Source organism: Perca fluviatilis, chromosome 17, assembly GCF_010015445.1.
Source record: "Perca fluviatilis chromosome 17, GENO_Pfluv_1.0, whole genome shotgun sequence".
NCBI lineage: Eukaryota > Metazoa > Chordata > Actinopteri > Perciformes > Percidae > Perca > Perca fluviatilis.
Window position 1 is genome coordinate 33,661,393 of NC_053128.1, and position 27,704 is coordinate 33,689,096.

A 27,704-nucleotide genomic window follows, 5' to 3' on the forward strand; every position below is an offset into this window, starting at 1 on the left:
ATATGGTTTGTTGCAAAAATAGGTCAACATTTATTTTTGAATCTTTGAATGTTCATTTGATGACTAGCTCTTTGAAGATTTGGACATGAACACAGTGTTGTTGTAGCCTTCTCTGTTGCGGGCGATTTCAACAGCGAAGAACTGCACCCTGGTGGCTGAAAAACAGAAAAACATTACTTGCTTTTTGTCTCACTTTTTTAAAAATATATTGATTTCCCACTGTGACACACAAACTTACAAATATAGTATTCTCCTCCGTGTAATCTTTCTCACAGTCCAGACGGAGTAGAGTGCCGTAGTTAAAATCTTCAATGAGCCCTTCAAACTGGTTACAGAACGGACGCCACGTCTGCAAACAAACATTTCACATCTTATACACTGAGTTACTGTAATGACCTGAAAATGCCCCCCAACAAATCTATACATATGAAAATCTAAACTTATAATGGCTGGATGGAGTAAATGTCAAGGTTGCCAAAAAAGCCATAGTATAGAATGTCGAAAAGTTGGAAAAAACGTCATGCTATAGTACAACGAAAAAAGTCGAAAAAAAGTCATAAAAGGTCATAATATAGTATGTCGAAAATAGTAAAAAAAAAAAAATAAGCATAGTGTCGGAAAAAGTTGAAAAAAGTCATAGTATAGTATGTCAAAAAAAGTCATAGTTTAGTATGGCGATAAAAGTCGAAAAAAGTGAGAAAAGTCATAGTATAGTACAGTTTTCATGAGAGCCACACTGACCCTAACCCTAAACGATCTGAAGAAATGTGAGTGGAATGAGACGGGGCTGTCAGGCTCTTTGGCCTCGTCAGATTTCAGGTCGTCTGGTTTCAGCAGCTTTATGTCGAGCAGTTTCGTCAGCTTCAGGAACTTTGGATCCACGGATGAAATGAGCTGAAGAGAGAAGAAGAGTTTTAGTTCATCTTTTAGTGGAATAATACAATAAACGTACACACACCTGTCTACAACATACATACTTTACTGCACAACCTGTTTACATTACAGTTGATGCATTTTGCCATTCCTGTACACCTGTCTACCACAGTAGTTCATTTTATAGAATATATTTTATTCCTATATTTTAACTACTGCACTATTTTACGTCTTAGATTCTAATTTTACTTTCCTGTTTTCTTGTACACATATCTTTATGAGCGTTGTTGGAGGAAGCCTGAGAACTATGAACTTTGTTACCAATGATGTGCACAGGACTACGAAGAACTTAACTGAAGAGAAACTAATCACTAATAAAAACTAAAAACATCCACCAAATTCAAATCCAAATGTCTGTTTTTGTTGTACCGTTTCGTGTTATTGTCTGTATATTTTGTCACTCCTACTATACGTTATTACCAGACCCAAACGGAATCTGCAGGTATTTTTCTTTTACAATGATCCAGAATGAAAGTCTGAAAAAAAAAAAGCTCTTACATTGAGGTAAACTTCTGCGTGGTTGTAGGCCTTCATCGCCCACATGACTTCCAACCGGGGCTGAAAGAAGAACACAAAAAGGTCAAAGGTTATTTGGCTACTGGCTGTTGTTTTTAAGCCCAGTGCATGCTGGGAGTTATCTCTGCAACCACATCTTCTTGTTCATTTGCAGCAAAAGTTATCAGATAAACATTTTTTTGGGGGGAGGGGGATGATTTTCTTCAGCAGGCTGCATCTGTGTGCAAACCGTGCTCCTGAATAAAGATCTATCACCCAGGAGGATAGTAAAAGGAATAGGTATATTATATATGTTGCAAGTCATAGTATAGTATGTTGAAAAAAGTAAGAAAAAAAGTCCTAGTATAGAATGTCGAAAAAAGTCCTAGTATAGTATGTCGAAAAAAGTCCTAGTATAGTATGTCGAAAAAAGTCCTAGTATAGTATTTCGAAAAAGTTGAAAAAAAGTCATAGTATGTTGAAAAAGTTGAAAAAAAGTCATAGTATGTTGAAAAAGTTGAAAAAAAGTCATAGTATAGTATGTTTCATAAAAAGTCATAGTATAGTATGTCAGAAAAAGTCCTAGTATAGTAAGTCGAAAAAAAGTCATAGTATAGAATGTCGAAAAAAGTTGAAAAAAGTCATAGTATAGTATGTCGGAAAAAGTTGAAAAAAGTCATAGTATAGTATGTCGAAAAAAAGTCATAGTATAGTATGTCGAAAAAAGTCCTAGTATAGTATGTTGAAAAAAGTTGAAAAAAAGTCATAGTATTTCGAAAAAAAGGCATAGTATGTCGAAAAAAAAGTCATAATATAGTATGTCGAAAAAAAGGCATAGTATGTCGAAAAAAAAGTCCTAGTATAGTATGTCGGAAAAAGTTGAAAAGAAGTCATAGTATAGTATGTCGGAAAAAGTCATAGTATAGTATGTCGAAAAAAAGTCATAGTATAGTATGTCGAAAAAAGTTGAAAAAAAGTCATAGTATAGTATGTCGAAAAAGTTGAAAAAAAGTCATAGTATAGTATGTCGGAAAAAGTCATAGTATAGTATGTCGAAAAAAAGTCATAGTATAGTATGTCGAAAAAGTTGAAAAAAAGTCATAGTATAGTATGTCGGAAAAAGTTGAAAAAAAGTCATAGTATAGTATGTCGAAAAAAAAATCATAGTATAGTATGTCGAAAAAAAGTCATAGTATAGTATGTCGAAAAAAAAGTCATAGTATAGTATGTCGAAAAAAAAGTCATAGTATAGTATGTCGAAAAAAAGTCATAGTATAGTATGTCGAAAAAAGTCATAGTATAGTATGTTGAAAAAGTTGAAAAAAAGTCATAGTATAGTATGTCGGAAAAAGTTGAAAAAAAGTCATAGTGTAGTATGTCTGAAAAAGTTGATAAAAAGTCATAGTATAGTATGTCGAAAAAAAGTCATAGTATAGTATGTCGAAAAAAAGTCATAGTATAGTATGTCAAAAAAGTTGAAAAAAAGTCATAGTATAGTATGTCGGAAAAAGTCATAGTATAGTATGTCGAAAAAGTTGAAAAAAAGTCATAGTATAGTATGTCGAAAAAAAGTCATAGTATAGTATGTCGGAAAAAGTTGAAAAAAAGTCATAGTATAGTATGTCGAAAAAAAGTCATAGTATAGTATGTCGAAAAAAAGTCATAGTATAGTATGTTGAAAAAGTTGAAAAAAAGTCATAGTATAGTATGTCGGAAAAAGTCATAGTATAGTATGTCGAAAAAGTTGAAAAAAAGTCGTAGTATAGTATGTCGGAAAAAGTCATAGTATAGTATGTCGGAAAAAGTTGAAAAAAAGTCATAGTATAGTATGTTGAAAAAGTTGAAAAAAAGTCATAGTATAGTATGTCGGAAAAGTTGAAAAAAAGTCATAGTATAGTATGTCGGAAAAAGTCATAGTATAGTATGTCGAAAAAAGTTGAAAAAAAGTCATAGTATAGCATGTCGGAAAAAGTCATAGTATAGTATGTCGGAAAAAGTTGATAAAAAGTCATAGTATAGTATGTCGAAAAAAAGTCATAGTATAGTATGTCGAAAAAAAGTCATAGTATAGGTATGTCGAAAAAGTTGAAAAAAAGTCATAGTATAGTATGTCGGAAAAAGTCATAGTATAGTATGTCGGAAAAAGTTGAAAAAAAGTCATAGTATAGTATGTCGAAAAAAAGTCATAGTATAGTATGTCGAAAAAGTTGAAAAAAAGTCATAGTATAGTATGTCGGAAAAAGTCATAGTATAGTATGTTGGAAAAAGTTGATAAAAAGTCATAGTATAGTATGTTGAAAAAAAGTCATAGTATAGTATGTTGGAAAAAGTTGATAAAAAGTCATAGTATAGTATGTCGAAAAAAAGTCATAGTATAGTATGTCGAAAAAGTTGAAAAAAAGTCATAGTATAGTATGTTGAAAAAAAGTCATAGTATAGTATGTTGAAAAAAAGTCATAGTATAGTATGTTGAAAAAAAGTCATAGTATAGTATGTTGAAAATGTTGAAAAAAAGTCATAGTATAGTATGTCGGAAAAGTTGAAAAAAAGTCATAGTATAGTATGTCGGAAAAAGTCATAGTATAGTATGTCGGAAAAGTTGAAAAAAAGTCATAGTATAGTATGTCGGAAAAAGTCATAGTATAGTATGTCGAAAAAGTTTTAAAAAAGTCATAGTATAGTATGTCGGAAAAAGTCATAGTATGTCGGAAAAAGTCATAGTATAGTATGTCGGAAAAGTTTTAAAAAAGTCATAGTATATTAAAAAAGTTGAAAAAAGTCATAGTATAGTATGTGGAAAAAAAGTCATAGTATAGTTTGTCGGAAAAAGTCATAGTATAATAAGTCAAAAAAGTTGAAAAAAGTCATGTAGTAGGTATGTCGAAAAAGTTCTTACACTTTTCAGCAATGATCCAGAATTAAAAAATCTGAAAAAAAGCTCTTCATTGAAGTAAACTTCGGCGTCGGTTGTAGCCCTCATCACCATTACGACTCCCAGCCGGGCTGAAAGAAGAAGAAGAGGAACACAAAAAGGTCAAAGGTTAGTCGGCTATTGGCTGTTGTTTTAAAGTCCAGTGCACGCTGGGAGTTACCTCTGCCACCACATCTTCTTGTTCATTTGCAGCAAAAGTTATCAGATAAACACATTTTGGGGGAGGGATGTTTTTCCTTCAGCAGGTTGCATCTGTGGCAAACCGTGGTCCTGAATAAAGATCTATCACCCAGGAGGATAGTAAAAGGAATAGGTATATTATATATGTTGCAAGTCATAGTATAGTATGTTGAAAAAAGTGAGAAAAAAAGTCCTAGTATAGAATTGGTGAAAAATGTCCTAGTATGTAGTATGTCAAAAAAGTCCTAGTATAGTATGTCGAAAAAAAGTCCTAGTATAGTATTTCCGGAAAAAGTTGAAAAAAAGTCATAGTATTTTGAAAAAAGTTGAAAAAAGTCATAGTATGTTGAAAAGTTGAAAAAAGTCATAGTATAGTATGTTTCATAAAAAGTCATAGTATAGTATGTCGGAAAAAGTCATAGTAAGTCGAAAAAAGTCATAGTATAGAATGTCGAAAAAAGTTGAAAAAAGTCATAGTATAGTATGTCGGAAAAAGTTGAAAAAAGTCATAGTATAGTATGTCGAAAAAAGTCCTAGTATAGTATGTTGAAAAAAGTTGAAAAAAAGTCATAGTATGTCGAAAAAAAGGCATAGTATGTCGAAAAAAAAGTCATAGTATAGTATGTCGAAAAAAAGTCATAGTATAGTATGTCGAAAAAGTTGAAAAAAAGTCATAGTATAGTATGTCGGAAAAAGTCATAGTATAGTATGTCGGAAAAAGTTGAAAAAAAGTCATAGTATAGTATGTCGAAAAAAAGTCATAGTATAGTATGTTGAAAAAAAGTCATAGTATAGTATGTTGAAAATGTTGAAAAAAAGTCATAGTATAGTATGTCGGAAAAGTTGAAAAAAAGTCATAGTATAGTATGTCGGAAAAAGTCATAGTATAGTATGTCGGAAAAGTTTAAAAAAAGTCATAGTATAGTATGTCGGAAAAAGTCATAGTATAGTATGTCGAAAAAGTTGAAAAAAAGTCATAGTATAGTATGTCGAAAAAAAGTCATAGTATAGTATGTCGGAAAAAGTCATAGTATAGTAAGTCGAAAAAAGTTGAAAAAAAGTCATAGTATAGTATGTCGAAAAAGTTCTTACACTTTTCAGCAATGATCCAGAATTAAAAAATCTGAAAAAAAAGCTCTTACATTGAAGTAAACTTCAGCGTGGTTGTAGGCCTTCATCGCCCACATGACTTCCAGCCGGGGCTGAAAGAAGAAGAAGAGGAACACAAAAAGGTCAAAGGTTAGTCGGCTACTGGCTGTTGTTTTTAAGTCCAGTGCATGCTGGGAGTTACCTCTGCCACCACATCTTCTTGTTCATTTGCAGCAAAAGTTATCAGATAAACACATTTTGGGGGGGAGGGGGATGTTTTTTCTTCGCAGGTTGCATCTGTGTGCAAACCGTGCGGTCCTGAATAAAGATCTATCACCCAGGAGGATAGTAAAAGGAATAGGTATATTATATATGTTGCAAGTCATAGTATAGTATGTTGAAAAAAGTGAGAAAAAAGTCCTAGTATAGAATGTCGAAAAATGTCCTAGTATAGTATGTCAAAAAAAGTCCTAGTATAGTATGTCGAAAAAAGTCCTAGTATAGTATTTCGAAAAAGTTGAAAAAAAGTCATAGTATTTTGAAAAAGTTGAAAAAAAGTCATAGTATGTTGAAAAAGTTGAAAAAAAGTCATAGTATAGTATGTTTCATAAAAAGTCATAGTATAGTATGTCGGAAAAAGTCATAGTATAGTAAGTCAAAAAAGTCATAGTATAGATTGTCGAAAAAGTTGAAAAAACATAGTATAGTATGTCGGAAAAAGTTGAAAAAAGTCCTTATAGTATGTCAAAAAAGTCCTAGTATAGTATGTCAAAAAAGTCCTAGTATAGTATGTTGAAAAAAGTTGAAAAAAAAGTCATAGTATGCTAAAAAAGGCATAGTATGTCGAAAAAAAAGTCATAATATAGTATGTCGGAAAAATGTTGAAAAGAAGTCATAGTATAGTCGGAAAAGTCATAGTATAGTATGTCTAAAAAAAAGTCATAGTATAGTATGTCGAAAAAGTTGAAAAAAGTCAGTGCATAGCATGTTGAAAAAAAGTCATATAGTATGTTGAAAAAAAGTTGAAAAAAGTCATAGTATAGTATGTTGAAAAAAGTGAGAAAAAAAGCCTAGTATAGAATGTCGAAAAAGGCCTAGTATAGTATGTCGAAAAAAGTCCTAGTATAGTATGTCGAAAAGTCTTAGTATAGTATTCTAAAAAAGTTAAAAAAAGTAATAGTATGTTGAAAAAGTTGAAAAAAAAGTCATAGTATGTTGAAAAAGTTGAAAAAAAGTCATAGTATAGTATGTTTCATAAAAAGTCATAGTATAGTATGTCGAAAAAAAAGCATATAAGTATGTCAAAAAAAGTCATAGTATAGTATGTCGGAAAAAGTCATAGTATAGTATGTCGAAAAAAGTCATAGTATAGTATTGCCAAGTGCTAGTATTAGTATAGTCGAAAAGTCATAGTATAGTATGTCGAAAAGTTGAAAAAAAGTCATAGTATTAGCATGTCGGAAAAAGTCATAGTATAGTATGTCGAAAAGTTTTAAAAGTCATAGTATAGTATGTCGGGAAAAGTCATAGTATAGTATGTCGAAAAGTCATAGTATAGTAAGTCGAAAAAAGTCATAGTATAGAATCGCAAAAAAGTTGAAAAAAGTCATGGTATAGTATGTCGGAAAAGTTGAAAAAGTCATAGTATAGTATGTCGAAAAAGTCCTAGTATAGTATGTTGAAAAAAGTTGAAAAAAAAGTCATAGTATGTCGAAAGGCATAGGTATATGTAAAAAAAAGTCATAGTATTAGTATGTCGAAAAAATCATAGTATAGTATGTCGAAAAAGTTGAAAAAAAGTCATAGTATAGTATGTCGGAAAAAGTCATAGTATAGTATGTCGGAAAAAGTTGAAAAAAAGTCATAGTATAGTATGTCGAAAAAAAGTCATAGTATAGTATGTTGAAAAAAAGTCATAGTATAGTATGTTGAAAATGTTGAAAAAAAGTCATAGTATAGTATGTCGGAAAAGTTGAAAAAAAGTCATAGTATAGTATGTCGGAAAAAGTCATAGTATAGTATGTCGGAAAAGTTTAAAAAAAGTCATAGTATAGTATGTCGGAAAAAGTCATAGTATAGTATGTCGAAAAAAGTTGAAAAAAAGTCATAGTATAGTATGTCGAAAAAAAGTCATAGTATAGTATGTCGGAAAAAGTCATAGTATAGTAAGTCGAAAAAAGTTGAAAAAAAGTCATAGTATAGTATGTCGAAAAAGTTCTTACACTTTTCAGCAATGATCCAGAATTAAAAAATCTGAAAAAAAAGCTCTTACATTGAAGTAAACTTCAGCGTGGTTGTAGGCCTTCATCGCCCACATGACTTCCAGCCGGGGCTGAAAGAAGAAGAAGAGGAACACAAAAAGGTCAAAGGTTAGTCGGCTACTGGCTGTTGTTTTTAAGTCCAGTGCATGCTGGGAGTTACCTCTGCCACCACATCTTCTTGTTCATTTGCAGCAAAAGTTATCAGATAAACACATTTTGGGGGGGAGGGGGATGTTTTTCTTCAGCAGGTTGCATCTGTGTGCAAACCGTGCTCCTGAATAAAGATCTATCACCCAGGAGGATAGTAAAAGGAATAGGTATATTATATATGTTGCAAGTCATAGTATAGTATGTTGAAAAAAGTGAGAAAAAAAGTCCTAGTATAGAATGTCGAAAAATGTCCTAGTATAGTATGTCAAAAAAAGTCCTAGTATAGTATGTCGAAAAAAGTCCTAGTATAGTATTTCGAAAAAGTTGAAAAAAAGTCATAGTATTTTGAAAAAGTTGAAAAAAAGTCATAGTATGTTGAAAAAGTTGAAAAAAAGTCATAGTATAGTATGTTTCATAAAAAGTCATAGTATAGTATGTCGGAAAAAGTCATAGTATAGTAAGTCGAAAAAAAGTCATAGTATAGAATGTCGAAAAAAGTTGAAAAAAGTCATAGTATAGTATGTCGGAAAAAGTTGAAAAAAGTCCTAGTATAGTATGTCGAAAAAAAGTCCTAGTATAGTATGTCGAAAAAAGTCCTAGTATAGTATGTTGAAAAAAGTTGAAAAAAAGTCATAGTATGTCGAAAAAAAGGCATAGTATGTCGAAAAAAAAGTCATAATATAGTATGTCGGAAAATGTTGAAAAGAAGTCATAGTATAGTATGTCGGAAAAAGTCATAGTATAGTATGTCGAAAAAAAGTCATAGTATAGTATGTCGAAAAAGTTGAAAAAAAGTCATAGTATAGCATGTTGAAAAAAAGTCATAGTATAGTATGTTGAAAAAAGTTGAAAAAAGTCATAGTATAGTATGTTGAAAAAAGTGAGAAAAAAAGTCCTAGTATAGAATGTCGAAAAAAGTCCTAGTATAGTATGTCGAAAAAAGTCCTAGTATAGTATGTCGAAAAAAGTCTTAGTATAGTATTTCGAAAAAGTTAAAAAAAAGTAATAGTATGTTGAAAAAGTTGAAAAAAAAAGTCATAGTATGTTGAAAAAGTTGAAAAAAAGTCATAGTATAGTATGTTTCATAAAAAGTCATAGTATAGTATGTCGAAAAAAAGTCATAGTATAGTATGTCGAAAAAAGTCATAGTATAGTATGTCGGAAAAAGTCATAGTATAGTATGTCGAAAAAAAGTCATAGTATAGTATGTCGAAAAAAGTCATAGTATAGTATGTCGGAAAAAGTCATAGTATAGTATGTCGAAAAAGTTGAAAAAAAGTCATAGTATAGCATGTCGGAAAAAGTCATAGTATAGTATGTCGAAAAAGTTTTTAAAAAGTCATAGTATAGTATGTCGGAAAAAGTCATAGTATAGTATGTCGGAAAAGTCATAGTATAGTATGTCGGAAAAGTTTTAAAAAAGTCATAGTATAGTATGTCGAAAAAAGTTGAAAAAAAGTCATAGTATAGTATGTCGAAAAAAAGTCATAGTATAGTTTGTCGGAAAAAGTCATAGTATAGTAAGTCGAAAAAAGTTGAAAAAAAGTCATAGTATAGTATGTCGAAAAAGTTCTTACACTTTTCAGCAATGATCCAGAATTAAAAAATCTGAAAAAAAAGCTCTTACATTGAAGTAAACTTCAGCGTGGTTGTAGGCCTTCATCGCCCACATGACTTCCAGCCGGGGCTGAAAGAAGAAGAAGAGGAACACAAAAAGGTCAAAGGTTAGTCGGCTACTGGCTGTTGTTTTTAAGTCCAGTGCATGCTGGGAGTTACCTCTGCCACCACATCTTCTTGTTCATTTGCAGCAAAAGTTATCAGATAAACACATTTTGGGGGGGAGGGGGATGTTTTTCTTCAGCAGGTTGCATCTGTGTGCAAACCGTGCTCCTGAATAAAGATCTATCACCCAGGAGGATAGTAAAAGGAATAGGTATATTATATATGTTGCAAGTCATAGTATAGTATGTTGAAAAAAGTGAGAAAAAGCTGGATGATAGAGGAAAAGAGTCCTAGTATAGTATGTCAAAAAGTCCTAGTATAGTATGTGAAAAAAGTCCTAGTATAGTATGTCCGAAAAGTTAAGAAAAAAAGTCATAGTATAGTAAAAAAGGGAAAAAAGTCATAGTATGGTATGTTGAAAAAAAGTCATAGTATAGTATGTCAAAAAGTTGATAAAAGTCATAGTATAGTATGTCGGAAAAAAAGTCATAGTGAGTATGTCGGAAAAAAGTCATAGTATAAGTATGTCGAAAAAAGTTGAAAAAAAAATATGATATGTGTACGGAAAAAGTCATAGTATAGTATGTCGGAAAAAGTTGAAAAAAGTCATAGTATGGTAATATTCGAAAAAAGTCCTAGTATAGTATGTTTGAAAAAAAAGTCATAGTATAGTAATGTCGAGAAAAAAAGTCATAGTATAGTATGTCGAAAAAGTCCTAGTATAGTATGTTGAAAAAGTTGAAAAAAAGTCATAGTATGTCGAAAAAAAGGCATAGTATGTCGAAAAAAAGTCATAGTATAGTATGTCGGAAAAAGTTGAAAAAAAGTCATAGTATAGTATGTCGGAAAAAAAGTCATAGTATAGTATGTCGAAAAAAGTTGAAAAAGTCATAGTATAGTATGTCGGAAAATCATGTATAGTATGTCGGATATAGTATAGTATGAAAAGAAGTTGAAAAAAAGTCATAGTATAGTATGTCGGGAAAAAGTCATAGTATAGTATGTCGGAAAAGTTGAAAAGTCATAGTATAGTATGTCGAAAAAAAAAGTCATAGTATGAGTATGTGGAAAAAAGTCATAGTATAGTATGTCGAAAAAGTTGAAAAAAGTCATGAGTAGTATGTCGGAAAAGTCATAGTATAGTATGTCGGAAAAAAAAGTCATAGTATAGTATGTCGAAAAAGTTGAAAAAGTCATAGTATAGTATGTCGAAAAAGTCATAGTATAGTAATGCCGAAAAAAAAAGTCATAGTATAGTATGTGAAGCGAAAAGAGTCATAAGTATAGTATGTGGGAAAAATTCATGAATATAGTATGTGGAAAAAGGGTGAAAAAGTCATAACAAAAGTATGTCGAAAAAAGAAGTCATAGTATAGTATGTCCGAGAAAAAAGTTGAAAAAAAAGTCATAGTATAGTATTCAGGAAAAAAGTCATAGTATAGTATGTCGAAAAAAGTCATAGTATAGTATGTCGAAAAAAGTTGAAAAAAAACCATATATAGTATAGTATGTCGGAAAAAGTTGATAAAAAGTCATAGTATAGTATGTCGAAAAAAAGTTATAGTATAGTATGTCGAAAAAGTTGGAAAAAAGCCATAGTATAGTATGTCGGAAAAAGTTGATAAAAGTCATGTTAGTATGTCGAAAAAAAGTTATAAGTATAGTATGTGAAAAGTTGAAAAAAAAGTCATAGTATAGTATGTCGGAAAAAGTTGAAAAAAGTCATAAGTATAGTATGTTACGGAAAAAGTTGATAAAAGTCATAGTATAGTAGTCGAAAAGTAAAAGTATAGTATGTCGAAAAAGTTGAAAAAAGTCATAGTATAGTATGTCGAAAAGTTGAAAAAAGTCATAGTATAGTATGTCGGAAAAAGTTGATAAAAAGTCATAGTATAGTATGTCGAAAAAAAGTCATAGTATAGTACGTCGAAAAAAAGTCATAGTATAGTATGTCGAAAAAGTCATAGTATAGTATGTCGGAAAAAGTTGAAAAAAAGTCATAGTATAGTATGTCGAAAAAAAGTCATAGTATAGTAAGTCGAAAAAAAGTCATAGTATAGTATGTTGAAAAAGTTGAAAAAAAGTCATAGTATAGTATGTCGGAAAAGTTGAAAAAAAGTCATAGTATAGTATGTCGGAAAAAGTCATAGTATAGTATGTCGAAAAAAGTTGAAAAAAAGTCATAGTATAGTATGTCGAAAAAAGTCATAGTATAGTATGTCGAAAAAAGTTGAAAAAAAGTCATAGTATAGTATGTCGGAAAAAGTCATAGTATAGTATGTCGAAAAAAGTTGAAAAAAAGTCATAGTATAGTATGTCGAAAAAAAGTCATAGTATAGTATGTCGAAAAAGTTCTTACACTTTTCAGCAATGATCCAGAATTAAAAAATCAGAAAAAAAAGCTCTTACATTGAAGTAAACTTCAGCGTGGTTGTAGGCCTTCATCGCCCACATGACTTCCAGCCGGGGCTGAAAGAAGAAGAAGAGGAACACAAAAAGGTCAAAGGTTAGACGGCTACTGGCTGTTGTTTTTAAGTCCAGTGCATGCTGGGAGTTACCTCTGCCACCACATATTCTTGTTCATTTGCAGCAAAAGTTATCAGATAAACACATTTTGGGGGGGAGGGGGATGTTTTTCTTCAGCAGGTTGCATCTGTGTGCAAACCGTGCTCATGAATAAAGATCTATCACCCAGGAGGATAGTAAAAGGAATAGGTATATTATATATGTTGCATGTTACATTTCCAATAAATACACCAAACATTTTTCCAGCCTCTCCGATATGTCTTCTTTCTGTTTGTTTTTTTATATCTATTTTAACACTTGCATAATTGTTTTTATAGTTTTTGTGTGTTTTATAGTCCACTTACATCATTCCCGTACGCGTCTGCTGGAAGAGACAGAGCATGTGCAGCTGCGGAGGCTCCCTCCACGCTCTGGGAACCAAAAACAAAACACACACACACACACACACAGTTAGTTTTAGTGTTGACTCAGTGCAGAGAGGAAATGTTGGCTGTAAAAAGCAACAAGTGATAGAAAACTCTGCTCAGTTCTCTGTGACGGAACTTTGTAACTGCATGTTTTTAAAAATGCTCTGTAAATTAAGTGTTACTTTTTACTAGGGGTGTACGATTCTGAAAATGTCACAATTCAATTCCGATTTTTAGGCTCACGATTCAATATCGATTTTCGATTCAAAAACGATTCTTGATTAAAAAAACGATTCAGCCATATTATTACTGTTGAATTCTTTATTATTGTAATGTCGTGTTGTGATGTATATGTATGTTGTGTGTGATGTCTGTAAGCTACTGGGACCTTGCATTTCCCCTTGGGGATCAATAAAGTATCTATCTATCATGTGATTGCAGTAGACATACAATAATAATAATTTTTTTGTTTAAATATGAATTGATTTTTGGAATTCTATGAATCGATTTTGAATCGGTAGAGCTTGAATCGTGATTTGAATACGAATTGATTTTTTTGTAAACCCCTACTTTTTACTGCGGTGACTGATGCAAGTGTCTTTATTGAAACGCTCTCACACACTTTACTCAGAAACTGTCACACACACACACACTACTTAAATACTCCAATATACACTATTGGCCTCACTCCACTGGCTCCCTGTATATTTTAGAATACATTTCAAGATTGTATTGTTTGTTTTTAAGTCGTTAAATGGGTTGGCACCTCAGTATATTTCTGAGCTCCTGCATATTTATACCCCGTCAAGGTCATTGAGGTCTGGGGATCAGCTGCGACTGAACGTGCCCAGGACCAGGCTGAAGACCAGAGGCGACCGCTCTTTTTCAGCAGCTGCTCCTAAATTGTGGAATGATTTACCACCACACATTAAAGTTGCGCCCACCCTCCACATCTTTAAATCTCATTTAAAAACTTATTTTTATTCCCTGGCTTTTGATTCACCATGAGAGCTGCTTTGGTCTTCGTTGTCGCTGTCATTGTTGATGTTATTTTATTTATTTTGTTGTTCTTTTTGTTTATATTTTTATCTCTGTAAAGCACTTTGGTAACCTTATTTGTTTAAATTGTGCTATTTAAATAAAGTGGATTGGATTATTGAAATGCTCTAACACACTACTTAAATGCTGGGAACAAGTGATAGAAAACTCTGCTCATTTCTCTGTGACAGAGCAGTTTTAGTGAGGAAAGTTGAAAGGACAGAGACTGACTGACTCTAAACATGAACACTGTACTTTGTGGTGTTTCTGGAGGAAAAGTGCCTCAGTTATACTCTCATATCAGTTTCACATTTTCTCCGTCAGCTTTGTATTAAACCCTGGAATGAAGACAGGAAGAAAAGACTTTGTTCATGTTAGTTTATTCATCATGTAAAGCTTCAGTTTGTTCACACATCCCATCAGTAAAGTCTGTTCAAAGACTCTTGTTCAATGATTTCATCAACACATTCACTTCATCCACACAATCACTTTGTTTGAACCAGAATCTCAGCAATGTAAAGTAGAAGAATGAATTATTGATTATGATTATGATAACAACATAAGCCAAACAAATAAATGTGAATCTATCTATATAATTCTTTACAAATGTCCACAAAGAAAACAAAGTGTGTAGGATGAAGGAGGTCTGGTGCTTTCTCTCTTCATCAGCCATGCAGTGGAAGAGACGCTAAATACACTTTTAGGTTGATTTGATTTCTGGGTCACGCCAAACATTTGGCCCGTCCCACATGACCATAACAAACAACTAATATCTACAGATCATCTCTGTAAAGATCTTTTTTCCATTGTCTTAGGCTTTGTGAAAAGATAACTGGCTAATTTATGTTTCACATGTGTACAGCCGTCTCAGTCTTTGAGCATCATCCATATTTACAACATCTGTTTATATCTGTCTTAAAGCATCACGCTGTTCATTAAAGTGACTATATGTAACTTTTTAATGTTTCTAATGTTGTTGTTCATACAATGATCTTCAATAACCTGCAAATGTCACAACAATCAGCTCTCAGCAACAAACATGGAAACTAAATAAGTCTCCAAAAAGAGTTAAAACAAAGAATTTAACCTTTAAATGACTTCTGGCTATTTCAGTTTACACAACTTAGCTGAGTGTTCTAACCAATAAACCCAAAGTCCAGCATAGAGCGGCTGAGTGAATGTGGTCTGGACTCTGTGGAGGAGGGTCATGGTTTCAGAGACGCTGTAGAAGGACAGAATACCTGCACTGTGATCCAGGTACACTCCTACTCTGGAGGACTCAGGGCCTGAGACAGGAGTTTTGACTTTGTTGTAATAAAATGTATAACTGTTGTTGATACAATCTAACGCCCAAGATTTATCATTTCGTCCAAATCCACATTCATCAGACAGCCCTGCTCTGCTTATATTCTTGTATGCGACTGCTACAAAAACTCCTCCTCTCCTCTCCACCTCCCAGTAACAACATCCAGTCAGACTCTCTCTACTCAGGACCTGCCACATGTTAGTGAATCTGTCTGGGTGACTAGAATAAGACTGTTGTTGACTCATTAATGTTGCTTTCCTGTTCCCCTCAGATAATAACAGCCGTGTGTGTGCTGTGTTTGGATCCAGTGTGATTTCACGTGAATATTTTAAGAATCCAGCTCTGGTCTTGGGCTCTGGTTGTGGCAGTAAAACGTCCACTTCAGTCCCTGTCAGTGAGACGTTTGTCCTCTTCTCTCTCAGGACGTCCTGTAGTTCTTCTCTGACTTCTGACACGGCTGCTGTCACGTCCTCAAAGCAGCTCAGAGGACGGATATGGATGCTGGATGTAGATTGGCTGATTGGTGACAGTGAGGGGTAGTGTAGAAATTGGTTGTGATCCTCTGTGTGTGAGAGCTTCTTCAGCTCAGCGTCTTTCCTCTTCAGCTCAGTGATCTCCTGCTCCAGCTTCTCCTGAAGCTCTTTGACTCGACTCACTTCACTTTTCTGCTGGGATCTGACCTGCTGCTTCACATCAGAGAGCTCTTTTCTCCAGGAGACGGATCAGCTCAGAGAAGATCTTCTCCGCTGTCCTCCACTGCTTTATCAGAGAGAGATTGATGGCCTCCGCCTGCTGTTGAAGCAGCTTCACATCTTTCTCTCTGTCCTGGATTCTCTGCTGGATGTTTTGTCGACCTCCCCTCGAGCCTTTCCTCTCGCCTCTCTGCTGTAGCTGTGTACGTGTGTTGGTGGGGCCTTTATGTTCCTCCACAGAGCAGAGAGAACAGATAAGCTGCTGATCAGTACGACAGAAAATCTTTATCACCTCATCATGACGAGAGCAGACGTTCTCCTGGAGCTTCTTGGACGGCTCCACCAGCTTGTGTTTCTTTAACTGAGCAACATCGAAATGAAGCTGAAGGTGTTTCTCACAGTAAGAGACAAGACAGATGAGACAGGACTTCTGTGCTTTGAGTTTTCTCCCAGTGCAGACATCACAGGTCACATCTTCAGCTCCAGCATAGCAATGATCAGCAGGAGCAGCTTGGAGTCTAGTCTGCTTCAGCTCCTCCACTAAATCTGCCACCATGGTGCTTTTCAGCAGGACAGGCCTCGGTGTGAACGTCTTCCTGCACTGAGGGCAGCTGTAGCTGTTCTTACAATCCTCTTCATCCCAGTGGCTTTTAATACAGTTCACGCAGTAGCTGTGTCCACAGGGAGTAGTCACCGGATCCTTCAGTAGATCCAGACAGATGGAATAAGAAATAGTTTCCCGGTCCAGCTGAACTCCTTTCTGCGCCATTTTACCTCTCAGTGACAACTGTCTGACTGTGACTTACAGTATGTGTGACTGTCTTATCATTTATTGTCATTATACAATACAGGCAGGGGTTATCAAGTTTTGATTCCTGCCAGGATGAGGAGTGGCACTTTGAGTTTGGACGATGTTTCCTCATTTTAAATGACACCTTAGTTAAAACGTCCTCTACATCAGAAAACATGACATTACAACATTCTAGTTGTAAAATACTTCCTGGCTCCTCAGATTTTGTTGATGTCTCAATACGTCTCTGACTCTTACTCAAAGTCCCTTAAATTTCCCTTTGGTTGGTTTAAAATCAACTGAAATTTATCAAACTAAACTGTCATAAAACCCTTAAATTGCTGTATAATAATCTCACAATCCTGGAATGTGAGTAAATCAAGGGATCCAGGTTCAAAGTTCAGCTTTATCGTCATTATAAAACACAATGAGGTTATCAAGCTTTGATTCATGCCAGGATAAGGAGTGGCACCTTGACTTTGGATTTTCCTCATTTTAAATGACGCCTCAGTTAAAGCCAGCTACACATCTGAAAACGTGATCTTTTAAGTTGTAAAATACTTCTTCAATTCCGTCTGAACAACAGAAACATGCCTAAATATGATATGAACTATCAACATTGTAGAGAACCCAGAACTTAAGTTTTTATAAGCTGCTGACCTGAAGATCTGAGCTTTTATAAAAGACAAAAGTGGAAACAGACGTAGGAATCATCAGAGAGAATGGGAATGCAGCGAGTACAAAAGTAAAGAGGGCCAAGATTGCAGCAGGAGGGCAACAGCCAGCCATCAGGGCCTTTATGGATGACCTTACCGTGATAACACCAACTCACGTGCAGGCAAGATGGGTCCTGGCAGACCTGGATCGCATGGCCACTTGGGCAAAGATGGTCTTCATGCCCAAGAAATCAAGGAGCCTGGTGATCCAAAAGGGCAAAACAACTGGAAGGTTCAAGCTACATTTTCAAGGGGGAAGTGATCCCGAACATCCAGGGGAACCCAATTAGATGCCTTGGAAAGTGGTAGGATGATTCCCTGTCAGACAAGAACAGCATCTACTGGAAAACAAGTTGAAGAATGTCTGAAGAAGATTGACAAGTCTGGCCTGCCTGGGAAATACAAGTGCTGGATCTACCAACATGGCCTGCTCCCGAGACTCATGTGGCTTCTCACCGTATATGAAGTGCTCCTATCAACTGTTGAAGAAATGGAGAGGAAGTTCAACAAGCACCTTAGAAGATTGTTGGGAATACCCACAAGCTTTAGATCCTTGGGGCTCTACATTAGGTTGGGCCAGCTCCAGCTTCCCCCATCATCAGTGGTGGAGGAGTTTAAAGTCGCCAAATGCAGACTGTCCCTGACATATAGGGACTCTCAAGTAGAGCTGGGCAATATATTGATTATATCGATATCGTAATATGAGACTAGATATCGTCTTAGATTTTGGATATCGTAATATGGCATAAGTATTGTCTTTTCCTGGTTTTAAAGATTGCATTACAGTAAAGTGATGTCATTTTCTGAACTTACCAGACTGTTGTAACTGTTTTATTATTTGCCTTTACACACTTAGTCATTAGATCCACATTACTGATGATTATCAAATTTATCTCATTGTGTAAATATTTTGTGAAAGCACCAATAGTCAACACTACAATATCGTTGCGGTATCGATATCAAAGGTATTTGGTCAAAAATATTGTGATATTTGATTTTCTCCATCTCGCCCAGCCCTACTCTCAAGACCAACTCACCAGGGAAGCAGGAGTCAGAACAAGATCTGGCCGTAAGTGGCCCGCCAGCACGGCAATTAACCAGGCAGAATGTTCTCTCAGGACCAAAGACATCATCAGAATCCCTTGCACTGGAAGACAGGGTCTAGGAACAGCACATTTCCAGCAGTGGTCAAAGTCCACCCCTAGAGAAAAGAGAACTAGGATCCAGGATGAAGTCCGAAACGTGCCTGGACGAGGTGGAACCTCCCCAAGAGAACAATCACATGGATTGAACTGTGGCGGCTGGAGCCCTTCTGTATATCCTTTCTACTCCAAGCAGTGTATGACACCTTACCAACCCCAGGAAATTTGCACAGGTGGGGGATGACGGAGGACCCACTGTGCAGGTTGTGTGGTGGGAAAGGAACAGTGGCGCACATTCTGTCAGGGTATAAGATCGCATTGACACAGGGGAGATACGGGTGGCACCATTACAACGTGTTGGCAGTGCTTGCAGACATCCTGGAGCAAGAAAGGAGGAAGAAACAACTAGCCAAAGCAAGACCACTGCTGAGCACCATCGCCTTTGTGAAAGAGGGCCAAAGACCTGTCCACAGCCAAGCCAGGCAAAATCTCCTGCAGTCAGCCCAGGGATGGGAAATGGAGGTTGACCTCAGGAGTAAACTCCACTTCCCCGAGGCGGTACAGTTCACAACTCTAAGGCCTGACATCATCATGTGGTCTCCAGAGGGAAAGAAGATCATCCTGGTGGAATTGACGGTGCTGTGGGAGGAGTGCTGTGAGGAAGCTGCAGAGAGGAAAAAAGCCAAATACCAGCATCTTGTCCAAGACTGCCGGAACAAAGGGGTGGACAACATGGCTGATGACGGTGGACATCGGATGTTGAGGATTCCCAGCTCAATCTGTGTGGAATCTATTGACAAAGGTTGGACTGAGAGGCCACTTGAGGAAAGCAGCCGTTCGTAGGCTGGGAGAAGAAGAGAGCCTCCTGTTGGCTCTGGCACAAGAGAGAGGACACAAGCTGGACGCCTGGAAGAGAGGGGCAGTGACCTGGCCAGTCACTACCCCTCTCTTCCAGGCTTAATCGGAATTATCTTTTCTGTAGGACAGATAATTAGTCAATTTAGTGACATATCGTACCATCTGTATGCGGATGATATCCAACTGTACTGCTCGTTTAAGGAGACTGAGTTCTCTAAACTCTCATCTTTTGACTAGTATCAAACAGTGGTTATGTGACAACTTTCTGCTTCTGAACTCTGATAAAACAGAAACTCTAATTATTGCCCCTGAAAGTCGTATCTTTGAGATAAAGCAGCATATTGGGGACTTAGGCTCATCTGTCCAGCCGAGTCTCAGGAGCTTAGGTGTGGTTTTTGATTCAGCTGTCGTTGGATCACCACTCTAAATTATTAGTTAGGAACTGTTTCTTCCAACTGAGAAATATTTCTAAATTAAGAACACTTGTGACTAAGGATGAATTAGAGATGATCATTCATGCTTTCATTTCTTCACGTTTAGATTACTGTAACAGTCGTTTTACCTGTTTGAGTAAGGATCAGCTTTATCGTCTCCAGACTGTTCAGAACTCTGCTGCAAGGCTTTTAATGCACATTAACAGAAGAGCACACATCACACCTGTTTTAGCAACACTTCGCTGGTTACCAGTCCAGTATAGAATTCAATTTAAAATCTTGGTCATTACTTTCAGAGCCTTGCACGGTCAAGTTCCTTCATACATCTCTGATTTGATTCAGCTACATACCCCCACCCGTAGTCTGAGATCATTAGGTCAGAGGCTATTAGTGGTTTCCTGCACTAATTTTAAAACTAGAGGGGATCGGTCATTCCAAGCAGTGGCTCCTAGGCTGTGGAATGACTTGCCTCTCTAGCTACATTGTGTGGATTCTGTCGAATCTTTTAAAAAGCAGCTGTTCAAGCAGGCTTTTACTTTGTAGAGCGGTTTTTTATGGTTGTTTGTTATGTTTTCTATTTGTATTTCAATTTGCTTGTATTGTGACTCTTGTGTTGTATTGCATTTTATTGTGAAGCACTTTGTAATTTTTATCTGTGAAAGGTGCTATACAAATAAACTTTACTTACTTACTTACTAATCACAACACCTGCCAACTGGATTCATCCATTAGAAATGGGTGTATGTTAGCATCGCAGATGCATTAAGGTCCGGACACACCGAGCGGATAATCGGCTGTTGGACAATCTGGCGAGGTCGGTGACTCGAGTCTGTTCGGTGTGTTCCGTGCCATCGTCCGTCCGAGGAGCCGTCGTCCTTCATTTTGGCCAATTTGAAAACGGGAAAACGGGGAGCAGGATGACCGTGACTAGAGTCTCTCAAAATCTGAGGAAAATCTTTTAAACTGACCTTTGTTGATCTGAAATCAAGACAGAGAAACCAGACCCACGTGACGCCATCGTCCAATCAGCTGCCAGTTTTAATTTTTGGGCAACAATATAGATTAGCGCTGCCTGCTTTTATGGAGACATATTACGTCTCGTCGCTTTAGTGTGTTCCGAGGCACTTTTTTGACTTTTGATTTGGGGAGACTGATCAGCCCGACTACTTTTTCTGCCGACGTTTGGCCGTGAGGCTCTGTGTGTCTGGGCCTTAAGGCTATACAACGGAAGACACACAGCTAACGTTATGTCTGATGTTACGTGTGTTAGCTTAACTCACAGATAGATAGTTAGGCTGCACACGTAACATCAGACATAACGTTAGCTGAGTGTCTCCCCATTCTCTCTGCTGATTCCTCATATCTGTTTCGCACCACTCTATTTTTTTCATCTGTGCGCGACAAAGCAGAAACAGGAAGCATGAACGAGCTCGAAGGTAACCGGATGCCAGGACTCTCAGAGTGATGGCAAGTCTCTCTTGTAAACTTACTCGGTTAAGATGAGTTCTTTTATGGTGAATGAAAGGCTTGATCCCACCAAGTAGCTCATCCATTCAAATCGAAGTATTGACGTCAATGCTGCTGCCAGTTCTGCCGTTGTTTACCTTTTTCTTCTTCTTCCAGTCCGTAGAAATAGCAAAGTCGGTAGCCTTTCCTCATTTGTGCCACCTCTGTTCAGGAGAAGACTGCAACTAGTGTCACAACCACCACGCGCGAGTATAAACAGTTACGACGATTCCATGACGTCACATTTGCGCACGCCAGCTTGGGTGTGGCTACTGTAAAATGGCCATGAGACGTCCGTGTCAAGTAGGCAGTGTGTAAGCTCTAACCTGTTAACATGGGAGCCAAAATAAAAATGGACACGCCACGCAGGCAGTGTGCAGGAGCCCTTAAAGGTCATTTATGATCTTCAGATGAAAAATTAGTTTCAGAAACAGAAAAGGTTACATATAGTCACTTTAAGTAGAATAGTTTTATACTCTTTCCACCTCTGCAAGAATGGAAATTGAATCTTATCTATGACCTTTTTCTCATTTGTTTTGACATACTATACTATGATTTTTTTTTAAAACAATTTTGACATACTACTATGACTTTATTCCGATTTTTTCAACATGCTATACTATGACTTTTTACATATACATATCTGTCTATATGGTTCATTCAGAATATCCATATTTATTCAGATATTCTTAATATATATTCTGTTAATACACTGCATATATCTATATCTATATTATTCTTACTACTAGTATAATTTCACTGCTACTACATTGCACATATCTGTCATATCATAATATCGACATATTATACTATGACTTTTTTCTCAATTTATTTTGACATACTATACTATACTATGACTTTTTTCGACATACTATGTTATATATATGGTTTGTTGTTGCATAAATAAGTCAACACTTATTTTTGAACTTATTTTAAATAACCTTGTCACAGTAGTTGGGGTATTTTTAACCTCGACTATTTACTTATACTATACTATGACTTTTTCCAACTGACTTTCTGAGATGTATGATTGGCTTTGTCAACCCCATCTCTCTAGAACAGATCTCCCACTCTTCTCCAAAGAATAATAACAGTAATAAACAGTTTCACAATTCAAAAACAAAGTAAAATTACTTTTTTATTCATGATTTCCTTGGTAACTGGAAAAGAAATGCAACTTAAGTGGTACAAAATAAACACCCATTTATGATTGGCACAATACAACTTTACAGTAAATACAAAATGCAGAAGGTACGTTGAAGTGTCCACAGTGTGGAGTGAAGAGCAAAGACTAAGAGTTCATCTTTATGTTTCCTGGAGGGGTGGTCCTGGTGGTTTTACACATGGTTGGATAGGTTCATTTGGTGACTAGCTCTTTGAAGATTTGGACATGAACACAGTGTTGTTGTAGCCTTCTCTGTTGCGGGCGATTTCAACAGCGAAGAACTGCACCCTGGTGGCTGAAAAACAGAAAAACATTACTTGCTGTTTGTCTCACTTTCTTTTTAAATATATTGATTTCCCACTGTGAGACACAAACTTACCAAATATAGTATTCTCCTCCGTGTAATCTTTCTCACAGTCCAGACGGAGTAGAGTGCCGTAGTTAAAATCTTCAATGAGCCCTTCAAACTGGTTACAGAACGGACGCCACGTCTGCAAACAAACATTTCACATCTTATACACTGAGTTACTTTAATGACCTAAAAATGCCCCCCAACAAATCTATACATATGAAAATCTAAACTTACAATGGCTGGCTCGAGTAAATGTCAGGTTTCCCAAAATCCTTCAGCCTAAAAAGTAATGGTATAGTAAGTCAAAAAAAGTGATAAAAAGTCATAGTATAGTATGTCGAAAAAGGTTGAAAAAAGTCATATTATAGTAAGTCAAAAAAAGTGATAAAAAGTCATAGTATAGTATGTTGAAAAAAGTGATACAAAAGTCATAGTATAGTATGTCAAAAAAGTAGAAAAAAACTCATAATATAGTATATATAGTATATGGTAAGTCATGGTATATTATGTCGAAAAAAGTCATAGTATAGTAGGGCTGTTGGAACGAATGCCAAAATTTGAATATAATTTGAATAGTAAATTTGAATAGTCGGCGCTCGGGCCCTAATTAGAATGGTATTATTGAGGAAGATTGACAGGTCTATAGTATAGTATGTCGGAAAAAGTGATAAAAAAGTCATAGTATAGTATGTTGAAAAAAGCCATAGTATGTAGAAAAAATATAGTATAGTTTTTCGAAAAAGTCTCAAAACGTCATAGTATGTCGGAAAAAGTGATAAAAAAGTCATAGTATAGTATGTCGAAAAAAGTCTTAGTATAGTATGTCAAAACAAGTCATAGTAGACATTTTCGACATACTATACTGTCACACTGACCTCTTTGGCCTCGTCAGATTTCAGGTCGTCTGGTTTCAGCAGCTTTATGTCGAGCTCTTTGAAGGTTTCTCTGAACGTCGAGTAGATTTTTTCATCCAGTTTCGTCAGCTTCAGGAACTTTGGATCCATGGATGAAATGAGCTGAAGAGCGAAGAAGAGTTTTAGTTCATCTTTTAGTGGAATAATACAATAAACGTACACACACCTGTCTACAACAACGTACATACTTTACTGCACAACCTGTTTACATTACAGTTGATGCATTTTACCATTCCTGTACACCTGTCTACCACAGTAGTTCATTTTATAAAATATATTTTATTCCTATATTTTAACTGCTGCACTATTTTAGAAGATGCGAGCGAAGCCATTCGGTCCGTTGTGGAAACGCTGCCGAATATCCAGAAGTTAAAGCCCGAGCAAGAACAATATTTGCTGAGTTGTGTTGGTGGCCATGATGTTGTGGCCCTCCTCCCCACGGGGTTCGGGAACAGTTTGATTTTCCAGCTCGCTCCGTTATTGGAGAAGGAGTTGGCTAAGGCTAATGCTAGCAATGCTAAGCCGACGTCACAACCAAACGTTAGCGGTTATGGCAGATCCAGAGTGGCTCTGGGCAGATCCACTAGTTTTAAACTTCAACAGAGTACCCATCTTCAAGGAAGTTAACAGTTGTCTATGTAGAGTGGCCAGACTCTCTGTACAAATGAAATGGACCAGAGTCTGGTAGGACCAGGCTAATGGACCAGAGTCTGGTAGGACCAGGCTAATGTACCAGAGTCTGGTAGGACCAGGTTACTGTACCAGAGTCTGATAGGACCAGGCTAATGTACCAGAGTCTGGTAGGACCAGGATAATGTACCAGAGTCTGGTAGGACCAGGCCAGTCGTTTCCCATCACAGGAAGAGTACGACTACTTCTATATTTATTTTTTTATATTCATGTATATAATAAATGTTTGATCAGTAAAGTAACTACCTATAACAGCAGTCAGATAATATACTACTATAAAAAGTACAATAATAAAGTATAAATATACACAATTTGAACCTAAAGCTCTTCTCAAACTATTGGATGGAATTAATCTAGTTCTTCTCCTGTATATGTAAATGATATACTGTCTGAAACCACTCCATTCTTAAATGGTGTTCCTCAGGGCTCTGTCCTAGGTCCACTTTTATTTTTACTGTACATTACCCCTCTTGGAAAAATTTTGAACAACTTTAACAATGTGTCATACCATTTTTATGCAGATGACATACAGTTGTATTGCTCGTTCAATGACTCTGAGTTACACAAACTAACGGATTTATTGGACTGTATTTCCTGTGTAAAATCGGGGCTGGCGGCGTAACTGCCTCCAATTAAACAACCGAAAAAGACTGAAACCCTGATTATAGCCCCACCACCAAACAAAATCCACCATCATCCAACATCTTGGTTCTCTGAGCTCTACTGCCCAGTCGAGCATCAGAAATCTTGGTGTCTGGTTTGACCGCTCTATGTCTTTGGACTGCCATTCGAGACTTCTGGTCAGAAATTGTTTTTATCATCTAAGAAATATAGCAAAATTGAGGACAATTTTAACAGACTCTGACCTTGAGATGGTTATTCTTGCTTTTATCTCTTCACGTTTAGATTATTGTAACTCTCTTTTTATGTTTCTTAACAAATCTGCTGTAAATCGTCTTCAAATGGTTCAAAATGCTGCGGCAAGGCTTTTAACAGGATCTGGCAGAAGGACACACATTAATCCCATTCTGTCCTCCCTACATTGGTTACCTATTAAATTTCGTATTGAATTTAAAATATTGGTTTTAACCTTTAGAGCATTAAATGGTCAGGCCCCCGGATACATTGCTGACTTGTTACGTTCATACTCCCCAGGCCGTGCCCTTCGATCAGCAGGCCAAAGTCTCTTAATAGTGCCAAAGACTCGCTATAAAACACGGGGAGACCTGTCCTTCGAGGCTGTAGCCCCCAGACTCTGGAACGCCTTGCCCTTGCTCCTCCGTGTGGCTGACTCTGTTGATTCTTTTAAAAGGCAACTCAAGACACTGTTATTTAAAGAAGCTTTTAGTTGACTGGGTTTAATTTATCTTTGACCTTTTAAATGTTTTATCTTCATCCAATGTATTTTAATGTGGTTGTACCTTGTGAAGCACTTTGTGATTTTTATCTGTGAAAAGCGCTCTATAAATAAACTTTACTTACTTACTTACTTACTTGAGTTAATCTTCAGAGTGTGTTTGTGTCTGCTGTCTGACGTTAACTTGAAGGCTTGGTTTGAGCTGTTTTTCTTACCTAGGATTGTGTGAGCTAGGATTTAGTTTCACTCAGGTGTTTGAGAGAGATAAGAACCAGTTAGAGTTAAGGTCCCTTTTATTTTACTCTGATTCTGTCAAGGGCTGTGCTTGAATGATTGTAAACAATATAAACTTTTATTAAACTTAATTACAGGACAACTCAGTCCTTTAGTAAACTGGGGAGCCATCTCCAGACCCTCTGATTCTAAGAAGAGTTTACCTCCTAAAAGCTGAAGTCAGCAGAGTTTTTAAATGAGAAATGAGCTCTGTTGTAAACAAGTGTTGCTGCATTCCTTATCGCATACTTTTTCTTTTTACTTTAGTACAAAAGCGCTCCTTCCAGGAATGAACAAAGCTTGATAACTCCTCCCCCCTCTTCCTGCTCTCAAACACAGCCAGCTCCACTCTGTGCACATATTTTCTTTAAGATAAATTCTTTCTGTGCTAACAATGAAACAATTTTCCATACATCTTATACCATTGGAAAGCCTGATTATTTCCATTTGAAATGGTGCCACATTTGTAAGAGAGCTGAGTATATGGGTTGCGCCAATGAAAGATTTGCCAAATTGTCTCTGACAATGCCAAACAGCTTTTCTTTGCTGTTGCTATTGCTGTCAGTGGCAATTCCCTATCTCCACAGTCTGGGACTGAACTCTATCCTCCAAGATGACAACGCTCGTCCCCACAGAACTTGGTTTATCTGAGACTACCTCCAGAATTTGGGAGTGGAGAAGATGGAAGGACCTTCCAGCAGTCCTGACCTCAACCCCATTGAACACTTGTGGGATCAGCTTGGGTGGGATGTTCGTGCCAGAGTGACCAACACAACCACTTGTGACTTGCGACAAATGCTGGTTGAAGAATGGGATGCCATCCCACAGCAGTGTGTGACCAGGCTGGTGACCACCATGAGGAGGAGGTGCCAGGCTGTTGTGGCTGTGTATGGTTCTTCCACACGCTACTGATGCTCCAGTTTGTTAAATGAATAAATTGACAAATTGACAATATGTCTTGTTACTTCAGAGTTCAGTCACCCAATCCACCAAACAAAAGTCAACAAAGAAAAGCTGTTTGGCATTGTCAGAGACCATTTGGCAAATTTTTCATTGGCGCAACCCACATACTCAGCTCTCTTACAAATGTGGCACCAATTAACATGGAAATAATCAGGCTTTCCAAAGGTATAAGATTGATAGCCAATAATCATTGTTACAACAAAGAAATAATATACCAAACACAAATTTCCTTATTTTTTTTGCGTAGTTTATTTAAATCCTAATAGATAAAACAAACGTTTTAAAGGTCAAACACTATATTAGTATAATAGATTCCATATTTTAAGAAACTAGGCTATAGATCCGACTGTTGTGTAGGAAACTGAAAGCAACTGCTGACTGCCTGTCTGCCGCCAACTGCTGTCACGTGTGGATGACGTAACAACACGTAATCTTACAGGAGACTGAACATCACCACATCCTGGTGGCTGTTGTTACCATGGTACCACGTCAGTCAACCAAGCCAACTTTACTAATGAATTACAGCAAAATCATAGCACCATTTTATTATTTATTAAAAAGAAATAGACATAAAGACCTTTTATGTATTGAATGATTATAATATTATGCACATACATAAAATGTGAACGGTTACATTAGGAAATTTTTTGACATAGCCTATGCATTGGGACATACTAAATCTTTTCCTGGCATACTAATGGTAGTATGGGCATTGCAACACCAAGCACTCCTCTTTTAGGAATGAAGCTAAACTTGATGACTCCTCCCAAACACATGCTGTTTTTAGATCTGAGCTCAAACTAGTTTCACTCA

General features: G+C 36.2%; 2 protein-coding genes across 2 annotated transcripts; both read right to left on the bottom strand.

Moving 5' to 3' along the window:
* Nucleotides 1-841: 841 nt before the first annotated feature.
* Nucleotides 842-17,418, bottom strand: LOC120545090 (tripartite motif-containing protein 16-like protein). The gene is made up of 7 exons (XM_039779080.1): nucleotides 17,354-17,418; nucleotides 16,285-16,378; nucleotides 15,591-15,704; nucleotides 14,975-15,509; nucleotides 12,633-12,698; nucleotides 1,432-1,491; nucleotides 842-894 (listed from the first exon to the last, which is right to left on the bottom strand). The coding sequence occupies exons 1-5, from the start codon at nucleotides 17,416-17,418 to the stop codon at nucleotides 12,634-12,636; spliced, it is 873 nt and encodes a 290-aa protein (XP_039635014.1). The 3' UTR covers nucleotides 842-894; nucleotides 1,432-1,491; nucleotide 12,633.
* A 5,055-nt stretch (nucleotides 17,419-22,473) lies between these two features.
* On the bottom strand, nucleotides 22,474-23,725 carry LOC120545889 (protein PBDC1-like). Its single transcript, XM_039780517.1, has 3 exons — nucleotides 23,570-23,725; nucleotides 22,722-22,833; nucleotides 22,474-22,637 (listed from the first exon to the last, which is right to left on the bottom strand). Exons 1-3 carry the CDS (start codon nucleotides 23,696-23,698, stop codon nucleotides 22,546-22,548), a joined length of 333 nt encoding a protein of 110 aa, XP_039636451.1. The 5' UTR covers nucleotides 23,699-23,725; the 3' UTR covers nucleotides 22,474-22,545.
* Nucleotides 23,726-27,704: the final 3,979 nt, after the last annotated feature.

What these genes read in the sequence shown, in the direction of transcription:
- LOC120545090 (XM_039779080.1), bottom strand. Translation starts at nt 17,418, where the DNA reads ATGAAGACCATCTTTGCCCAAGTGGCCATGCGATCCAGGTCTGCCAGG. An exon ending in AGGACCCATCTTGCCTGCAC is followed by an intron (nt 16,379 to 17,353) that starts GTGAGTTGGTGT and finishes CTGTATTAAAAG; the next exon opens with CCACTGGGATGAAGAGGATT. An exon ending in CACACACAGAGGATCACAAC is followed by an intron (nt 15,510 to 15,590) that starts CAATTTCTACAC and finishes AGCTGCTTTGAG; the next exon opens with GACGTGACAGCAGCCGTGTC.
- LOC120545889 (XM_039780517.1), bottom strand. Translation starts at nt 23,698, where the DNA reads ATGGATCCAAAGTTCCTGAAGCTGACGAAACTGGATGAAAAAATCTAC. An exon ending in AATCTGACGAGGCCAAAGAG is followed by an intron (nt 22,834 to 23,569) that starts GTCAGTGTGACA and finishes GTTTGTTTGCAG; the next exon opens with ACGTGGCGTCCGTTCTGTAA. An exon ending in GGAGGAGAATACTATATTTG is followed by an intron (nt 22,638 to 22,721) that starts GTAAGTTTGTGT and finishes TCTGTTTTTCAG; the next exon opens with CCACCAGGGTGCAGTTCTTC.